This window comes from Montipora capricornis, chromosome 3 (genome assembly GCF_036669925.1).
Source record: "Montipora capricornis isolate CH-2021 chromosome 3, ASM3666992v2, whole genome shotgun sequence".
NCBI lineage: Eukaryota > Metazoa > Cnidaria > Anthozoa > Scleractinia > Acroporidae > Montipora > Montipora capricornis.
In genome coordinates, this window is record NC_090885.1 from 17,556,602 (window position 1) to 17,566,601 (window position 10,000).

General features: G+C 44.5%; 1 protein-coding gene across 6 annotated transcripts in view; it reads left to right on the forward strand.

The window, feature by feature from the left end:
- Window positions 1-10,000, forward strand: part of LOC138042467 (uncharacterized) — a 244,564-nt gene that overhangs the window by 17,462 nt on the left and 217,102 nt on the right. For 4 of the 6 annotated variants that reach the window (XM_068888366.1, XM_068888367.1, XM_068888368.1 and 1 more), the window contains one exon: window positions 5,855-6,339. The exons of the other annotated variants lie outside the window; for them this stretch is intronic. In XM_068888366.1, coding sequence (XP_068744467.1) covers window positions 5,855-5,913 — 59 coding nt within the window. In that variant the 3' untranslated portion in view covers window positions 5,914-6,339. Of the gene's footprint in view, window positions 1-5,854; window positions 6,340-10,000 lie in introns of those variants that run through there. 6 annotated transcript variants of the gene reach the window in all.

Sequence of the window (10,000 nt, forward strand, 5' to 3'; positions counted from 1 at the left end):
TGGTTGGCCACGAGGGCCTCAGAGTTGGCTCTGGCGCGTTTTTTCAGTAAATGTGACGTACCAAAAAAATTGTCGAGCTCGGCGTTCGAGTATTTATAAGCCATTGATTCCTCGCCGTCCTCAAATGGCCTTCTCGCATAGCCGCCCGTTGTCATCCGACGTAAAAACCGGTACCAGCAACTTCAAGTGGATAAAAGTTTGATATTCTCCTCGGTCGGGCATTCTGCTTGAACGCCATAAATCAACGAGTTTTGAACAAAGCTTTGCAAAAAGTCTACTCTTTGTGGTGTGTGAAAATGTGTCGTTTGTGGTTGAACTGACCTGTTGCTTGGCCTATCCTGTACCGAATATACCCCTCGGGGTTTGTGTTGTCAATATTCTGGCCAAGCGCCTTGAACTTAGTTACGTCTCCGATTTTGTTACCATCAACCGAAAATAATGATTCATCAGTGTACTGTAATTTCTCATTTCCTGCCGGCCATTCTTGAGTATACGTTTTCCCAAACGAGACGTATAACCCCCACCTCGCACATTCTTGATTCAAAATGTCGAGAGTTTTTTCTGCCTCTTCAGGGCCTGATGTCAACGCTGTTAGGTCATCCGCAAATAAAAGCGCCGTGACTGTTTCCGTTCCGTGTAATTTTCTACTTTTGGTTGTCCGCTGATTTCGCATTTTTCGCCGCGTTTTGGGATCAAAAACTGATCGATGTTATACCGAAAACTGACTCCAGTAGATCCAACTTCTTTTTCAACTCGATGTTTCACGATTTTCAAGACTCAGTCGAAATACCATACAAAGACCGGCGGAGATTCCCCCGCGCCCCTCCAAAAACATCAAACCAAATTTCGCTAATGCTGATATTGGCACGTGTGTTTCAGTAAAACGCTTGTAAAATCGCAACGAGTTTTTTTACTCCCCGTTCGTAATTCAATCACTTTCCATAATAGCCGCCTTGGTAGTTTGTCAAATGCGGTGGTTAGATCCGCATAGAGTGCTAAAGTCGTTGCTGCTGATGATCTGCGCAACTGATTATAGACAAATAAGTTGTCAACGGTACTACGATCCTTCCGGAGACCAAACTGATAATTATCGATATTCGCCTCGTAAACTTTCTCCAGACGTTGGTTGATTACCATTGTGTAATGCGCGATAGGTTATGGGTTATTGAGAGCCCGCGGTAGTTTTGCAGATCAAACGGCTGCCCTTCTTGTACAGAACAATTGTTTTCGAGTCTCGCCATCTGGCCGGGATATCCTTTAGGTCCCAGATAATGTTTTGTTGTCCTACAATCATGTCAATTACCCGATCTACTTCGCAGTATTTCATTGCTTCCATTGGTACTGCGTCAGTGCCAATAGACCTTCCATTTGTCATCTTTTTCAAACAATCGCTGTCTATTTAAACCAAGTTTTGCGGGAAAATAAACAATAGACCAAAAGTTATACCCAATTCAAACCTTTGGGAATATAACGTGTTCTTCCAGGTTTTTTCTAATGCAAATACAATACACAAAGAGTCTCAACTCCGGGATTTTTGAGTTGGGTACAACATTTGGTCTATTTGCTTATTTTCCCCGCAAAATTTGGTTTAGAAATAGGCACTTTTCTGACGCTGATGGGGGACAAACCTGATACAAGATTCTTACTTGAGTAATGAATGGACTTTTGGTAGATTAGGATAAAATATTTTAACAGGAAACAATGTAGGGTCGATTTCCGCCGCTGACTCGAGTTCGGGTATTCTCCCCGAGAAGAGACGGCTGGACGTGTGAGCAATTGATCATGTCTGTAACGTCAATTCAAAATATAATTTATGCGAAGTTAATAGTTGCGGGGAGATGGCATTAGGCATCCTAAAACATTGATTTTAATGACATCCTCGTCTCGAAGAGGCGATGGTTAGCGCTGGGGATTTGAGCAGGACCTTTTATGACTGTGTAGCCCGATCCTGGAGTGGCAGTCTCTGTTGCAGGTGGCGCAGACGTGCCTTGTGGATTCGCGCGCAGAGGCTGAGCGTTCTTTCGTCGCAGCTCTCTTTCATGTAGCCTGGACTCTAGCGTTCGCTTTCGCCTTTGAAACCCCCGTTTTGACACTTAGCCGCCATGTATCTCGGTGTTTGGCGATGTCCTCCCATGCATTGGTGTCGATTAGTGCAGATCGCAAGTCTCGCTTGATGAAGTCCTTGTAACGCAGCAGCGGTCGACCACGCGCCTGCAGTTCTCCATAAAGGAATTCTCTTGGCAGGTGGTCAGGCTCTATGCGATGTGCATGGCCGAGCCATCGAAGGCGTCGCTGAATGAGCAGTGATGGCATGCTCAGTGAGCCAGGGCACTCCAGGACCTCGGTGTTGGTGAATCTGTCCTGCCACCTGATGTGCAGCAGGCGCCGAAGGCAGCGGAGGTGGAATCCGTTGAGTCTCCGCTCTTGTTTGGCAAAGGTCGTCCACTGTGGACCTTCCGGCTCTGAAGCCACACTGTGACTTGGGGTAGACTTGCGAAGCAAGGCTCTGCATGCGGGTCAAGGTGACCCAAGGGAAGACTTTGCCAACGATGCTCAGAAGAGAGATGCCGCGATTGTTGTCGCAATCACTACGGTCACCCTTGTTCTTGTACAGGGTGACTATGTTGGCATCTCTCATGTCTTGGAGGATGTGACCTTGCTCCCAGCACAGGCAGAGGAGCTCATGAAGCGGTTGCAGAATAGTTTGCTTCCCATGCTTCAAAACGTCCGGCGGGATACCGTCCTTCCACGGTGCCTTGCTACAGGCGAGACCGTCGATGGTTATGCTGAACTCTTCCAGGGTCGGCGTGTTGTCAAGCTCCTCTATGACTGGCAACCCAGGCTGGGCATTGAGGGCAGTGTCTGTGACGATGTTCTGGGTTGAGTAGAGCTCGAGATAATGCTCCACTCAACGCTGCAGCTGCATGCTCTGATCAGTGATGACCTCGCCAGTCTTTGATTTGAGGGGGGCTGTTTTGACGCTCGTAAGGCTGGTGGCAGTTTTGATGCCCTCATACATCCCCTTTGCGTGGCCACAGTCCGCTGCTAGCTGGATTTTGGCGCATAGGTTCTGCCAGTACTCTTTGGCACAGCGGCGGGCGGTCTGCTGGGCCTTGCTCCTACCTGCTCGAAAGGAGTCGAGTGTGCTTGGGGAAGGGTTCTGCTTGTAAGCCAGCATTGCTTTCCTCTTGGCCTCCGTGACTGGCTGCATTTCTTCCCAGCAAGCCTCGAACCAGTCAGCATTCTTGCGTTCTTTCTTGCCGAATGCAACCATGGCTGAATCGTAGATGGCATCACGGAGGTGAGACCAATTGGCATCCGGGTTTCTGGTTGTTGGTTGCGCAGCAGCCTGGAGGCTGTCAGCGAAGCTCTGAGCCTTAACGGGGTCGGAAGTGCCTCAGGTGTTGATGCAGGGGCGACACTGGGTCTTGCCGTAGTGGATCTTTCTGGGCTTCAGCCTGACCTTGCTTGCAACGAGCGAGTGGTCCGTGTCACAGTCAGCGGTGTGATAGCTTCTTGTGTGGAGGACACTGCTGAGGTCCGCTCTCCTAGTGATTACGAGGTCTACCTGATGCCAGTGGCGGGACCGAGGGTGTCTCCGAGACACTTTGTACAGCTCCTTACACTTAAAGTAGCTGTTCTTGATGCAGAGGCCGTGGTGACAGTAGAGTTCGAGCAACCTCTGCCCATTCTCATTCATCCTGCCGACGCCGAGGTGGCCGAGGCAGGTAGGCCATGCTTGCCAGTCGGTACCAACGCAAGCGTTGAAATATGCCCTCGGAACTTGGGATTCCGGATAGTGTTTCCTGTAGAGCCTCGTATAATTGCTCCTTGGCTTCTGGGGTGGAGATCAGCGTCGGGGCGTAGGCGGATATGATGTTCACAAGGCCCGTCGACGTTTTCATACGAAGGGCAAGAATTCTCGATGATCCTCCGGAGGGGGTTTCTGCGGTTGCAATCAGTGAGTTCCTCACGGCAAGATCTACGCCGTATATACTGCCTCGGCTCGTCCTTGGACAGGCCTTGCCAGAAGAAGTTGTAATCTCTTTCCATAATTGATCCACTGTCGGCCAGCCGGGTTTCCTGCAGACAGGCGACGTCGATGTTGAGTCGTGCCAGCTCCTTGTTGATGATGGCGGTCTTGCGGGAGTCGTCCATTAGCTGAAGGTCAGCGAAGAGACCAGGGCACATGGTGCGAATGTTCCAGCTTGCGATTCGAAGAGCTGGAGTCTTTTTCGCTTTTGACTGTTTGGTGCTTGTACTTGCTCGCTTGTCGGGAGGGTCCCCTAAGCTCTACGCACCCAGTAGAGCAGGCAGTAATTACATAACAATGCTTAAAACGTCTGTGCGAAGTTTTCACGTGATGCGAGCCTGAGTTTGTGGTTAAATGATTAATGTGAGTTTGAATTCAACCGGCGAATCATCAAAAATATGTTCAGCCGCTTTAGATCTCAGTCAACCTCATCGGGCTCCTCGTTCTGTTATTGTTGTCGTTGTTGTTATTTATTTGTTTGATCAGGTTGAAGTATTTGTAGCTATTCAGCTGATGTGGACCTGCTATACTTGCCCACCCATACACTCACGACGGACAGCCACAACAGCGGGAATTTCATCGCCTACTCTTCTCGAATAGTTTGTGGGTTCTTTAACGTCCCACAGGGAACTTGTGAACATTAAAGATTTTTGTGAGACGGGGCCTACGGTTTATAGTCCTTATCCGAGAAGACTTGAAAGTCTTACAAAGGCGGCACTTTCTCCTCAGTTATTTTAAGACCATGAGTGCTGGTCCGGCCGGAGTCGAACTCACGATCAACCCCATGGCAGCCCGCTGCTTAACCAACTGAGCCACCGGTGCGAAGTTTTCGGTCCAATAACTCAGCAGTAATTTTAATTTTACTTGCTCTTACATTAAAGAATTCTGAGGATAAATTGCAATAGAAATGGATTCAAAAGCCATATTTTTCTCTTGGCGCCAACTGGAGAATTAGTGATTCAGAAGTTTCCGAATTCAGGCGGTAGGAAGCGACCCAATACCATTCTCCAGCTTCTCGAACACTTTCCGTTGTCGAAATCTTGGATGTTTCTCACCTTAAAAGCACTGTAACGCTCGAACAGGCCGGGTCAAAGAATACCTTCGCAGCCACAATTTGAACCAAAATATATAATTTATGCCTGCTCGATTTCTACAGGGGAGTTTCTGATTGGCGGAGATTACGATGGCTCACCTCACGCGCCCAGCCGTGATCTAAGGAGTGAGCGCTGGCTCATTTCTCGAAACGGCGTGCGTCTGGTAATCGAGCCAGGAAACAATGAAGCTTGCATCACCTATTTGCAACAGTAGTTCTCTTTAAAGGCTTAACTCAGTTCCTCTCGAAGGGCTACTGCGAAAACACGACTTATGCAACTAAACTCTTATCCCTTACGCATGAACGATGTGTTCAAATTGAAATTAATGTAAAGAACCATGAAGGCTTAGAACAGTTTACTATGAGATACTTTGCCTTGAAGGCTGTAATAAAAGAAAACACGTAATCTTACTGGCATGCGTTGTTCAAGTGATTTTGTATCAATATTGCACTTATGGATTAAAGTGAAGTTTAAAATAAAGAACGATGAGTCAGACATTTCAACAAGACTGGAATGAGCAAAAGACTAAATCTCTTGACAACCGCCCTTCTGCAAGGCGATCACACGTTCTATCCCAGAGAGACAGGTAACTGTTTCATCAATTCTGGAACAACCCTCAGGCTAAGTATCCTTTTACTAGTACCCACCTTAGTCTGATAGCTGACATGTGAGAGATAAATAACCCAAAGGTTTACGAAACTAACATAGTTTGAAATTTACTCCTCAGATCTGCCTGACGAGGATTGGACAGAGCTCGAGATGACACTTGACGCCGCTGAGGACTGAAAGCATTACTATTTACGTTTCTCGCCCTATGTAAAGGAATCCAGGTGGCCCTAGAGTGGTCCTCCGATTCCTGATCCCGAGTCTCGGATTCCGGATTCCAATCTCACCGGATCCACCGAAATGGATCCCGGATTCCACGCTATGGATTCCGGATTCCAAAACCTCACATTTACTGGATTCCGGATTCCTTCACATCGGGCGATGTTTAGCTGTCAATAGGGAGCTTATGCAAGGACAACGAAGCCACCAAGGAGAACGTCGTCTAAAAATACTATTTCGCGTTATTGTAATAACTTCGTTACAACCCCAGGTCGTTCGGAATGGAAAGTGTTGGAAAATCCCCTATTTTCTTCTGAGCACTTGAGTAGTGTAAAATTTGTAATAGAGAGTGCTTAAAATTAAACAATATTTTTGTTTTTTGTTTGACAGCTATTGCTGGATTTTTGTATTTTTAAAGTTGGTTTTGAGGATCGACTTATCCTATGACTTAAACCGATGCAAAGAGAGAACAAACTGCTCCAAAAGGTGTCCGATCCTGATTTCGTAAGATTGCTGATTATTCTGTATTACGAGACTGTGTTGAAGGGGACGAACTATTAACGTGTGGAGGCTTTGGTTCGCGGAGAGAGCGAATTCAACATTGTAACACCCAGCAATTTGAATAGTAAATTAACCTACAAAGCAACATGTTACCATCAATAGTACCAGCAAGTAAAGATCTTTGTAAACCGGCGCAGTTGTAGCTAATGATAGTTCAGCCACATGGTTGGCTTACGCTACTGTGTGTCTTCACTTTTATCTCGGCTTGCAAGTGAATACATGCCCATTTGGTATTGTTTAAAGGACAACTTGAGGGCTAAACTCCAACTGTATTATTTTTTTCTTGATTCTGAGGAAGAGTGAGCTGTACAAATGAAGTCTTGATTCTTGCTTTTGCTTCTCCTTTGATATGAGCAAGAAAATTGAGTTTGAAGTTGCGTTTTTCCTGCTTTTGGGGCCTTATCATTGTCAGCTCAAACTAATTATCAGCGGAAGACTGTGACGTCACTGTAAATATGAAACTTAAAGGAATATAACAGACCTACACGGTCTCCTTTTTCTGGGTTTGTGCTTACAATTTATGATGAAGGAAGTTGAAACATCAACCGTATTCGTGGCCAAAGCTTCAAGGAAAGAAATCCTCAATTTTTGGCTTCAGTTCCCCTTCAAATGCAATGAAAAATATTCAGTTGTTCTTAAACTCTTGACTATAAGCTAAAACCCCTACTAGGCGTAAAAACTAATATTGTCACCGTATCCCTTCCATTTACCACATTTAATAAAGTAATTGTCGGCCAAAGTTAAGCTTAAATGAACGCTGAATAAATCCCTCGCTTTGTTTGCTTTGGGTGTATGCGCTTCTAGTGGAGACCTTTGACAGAATGGATGTGGTTTTTGATGACATCAGAAACGCGGATGAGAATTCATCGCTTAGAGAGCCTGGTTTGTTTTCCTGTGGAAACAATGTTAACATTGTATATGGTCTATTTACGAACTAAGACGTTTTAAGAAAAAATTTATGAAAATTATACTCCTTTGTCTGTTGTAGATTTGCAGCCCGAAAAAGCCAATGGTGACAGGTGACACTACGTTCCGCCTACTTTAGAAAGCTGCTGCCCGTTTCGCGAAGGAAAGAATTCCATCTTTATCTTAAAAATGAAAAGCTCTCCAGAATCATTTTGTATGTTGTTTCATTGAAAACATGTAAAAACACCAGTTTTCAAAACTGGCGGATCTCAGATTCACAATTGGCTTTTCGGGACTTTTGCTGGTCTTTGAACAGGTTTACAAAATAGGAAAGAACAGCATCATTTCAAAGTTTCATTTCTCGAGACCGCCTTGGTTTGCAGACACAAAAGATTTATGGCCCTCGTAATACGCCCGAAACTTTTTGGGAGTATCTTCAGAGACCTTATATTTCTCTCTGTCTCCAAACCCAGGCCTTTCAGATACACGAAACTTTGCGATTATGTTGTTTTATCTGGTCTTGTAAATCTGTTGAAAGACCAACTTTCTAAAATGGGCAGATCGTTGCTTCAAAATTGGATTTTCTGGTCGAAAACTTAACGGGAATTCAGTGTTGATGCAGTTGCGCGAGAGCACCAATGTGTCCCAGGCTCTTGCTGGACTCTGTCACACTTGTGGGTTGCGTTTCCTTGTCCGGCTGCACTGCAGCGGTTTTCTCGTCTTATTAAAAGAAAAAAATTTGATTTGTATTGATTTGCTGTCTCATCAATAGGCCTTTTTCGATATAATAAAATTCAGCTTGAAAGAGAGGTGTAGAGGACAAAGACAATGGAAAATGGATGATATGTAATTCATTCCAACGTGTTTCTATTGTTTTTGTCCTCACTATTAGAGATCTTTAGTGCTAGGCTACATTGAGACATAAAACGGAGCCGGGATAGCGCAGTGGTGAGAGCACTCGCCTCCCACCAATGTGACCCGGGTTCGATTCCCAGACTCGGCGTCGCCAATTTCCCTTTCGTGAACGGTCGTTGCCATTTCTCAGAACGGTCGTTGCTATTTATAACGGTCGACTACACACTTCACTTCAGAGAAAATTAAAAGAAACAAACTAAGAAAAAATATTAACAAAAATTAAGACAAAAAAGAAAAAAAAAACATTTATAAAAGAAAAACTGGAGGAAAAAAAAAGTCCGAACTCCAGTTCTTAGCCCTCACCCTAAACAGAACCCAAACCCGAACCCTAACTCATATGACCAGCGAGAAACAACTCCCAGTAACCGCAACCTTTTGAGTTCTTAGACCTAACGAGTCTAATTCAGAGCTAAAAAATGGCATTGACCGTTTCAAATGGCAACGACCGTTTACGAAAGGGAAATAAGCCTCGGCGTCATACGTTTGTTGAATTTGTTGGTTCTTCACTCTGCTCCGAAATGTATATCTCCTGATACTTCGGTTTTCCCCTCTCATCGAAAACCAACCCATTATTTGATATGTGTTGATTTGACTCGATTTTTGTACTGTGTTACCAGTTAGTCCCTGAGCGCTCAATACACTTGACAGTCAAAGTTTATTATAATTATTGTGGTTGTTATTGTTTGCTAAGGGACGGACCATTAGAAAAGTGATGGGGGGTGTGGGGGATTTTCAGCTGGTACGAATTTTTTTTCCAGGTGAAACCCCCTGTACGAATTTTTTTTCAGACAAATATTGCTTTTTTTTAACAGTGAAATCTTGATTCATTATCTATGGTTTTGTGATTTATAAATTATTCCACACTGTCTCACAACAGATCAAAGGATACAGGCCACTTTTTAATGCAAAATCTTTTCGAAAATGTACACACAGTGAGAGAGGAGGAAGCCACTTGGAGTGGACGGCTTCCCTGTACATTTTTGCAGTCCCTGCCCTCTGGAATTCCTCTCCCACAGCCCATCATAATGATGCCATACTCCATTCACCAACACAGCCCCTCTGTAAAGTTTTAACACTACTACTAAGTGTAAATGCTCTTTTTCATTTTATTATAGAATCATTATTCAAGGCGATAACACCCATCCTCTAATTTTTATTGTGGGCACAAAATATTTTATAGAATATTTACAAAGATACCAAATTCTAATATTTATTTATTACAAATTTTATTTTGAGCGAATGTGAGAATGATATATATACATGAGAATCAAAGAGAGACAAAGCTCTTCACCTTGAATCAAGCTATCGGCAACTGATGAGATCCACATGATAGGATCGAAACCGCGGTCTTGCCTGACCAAATAATATGTCAGAGAACTTCCATCTAGAGTCGGGTTATCTTAATGCCTCGACAAAGAAGCGACCTAAAGACATCGACATCAAATATCAAAAGAGCATCGACGAGAACGAATTAACTCCAGAGGTTCAAGGAGGACAGCTACTGACCATGGCCACAAACCAAAACACGCTGAAGAAGTCAGAAGAACGAGTGAAAGAATTAAAAAAAAACAACGCCTCTAAAGAGCATAACGATCTGCTAAGAAACGCAGAAAAAAAGGCATACAAAGCCTATAAGAAGCCAGCTACCTCACTGATACAAGGCACA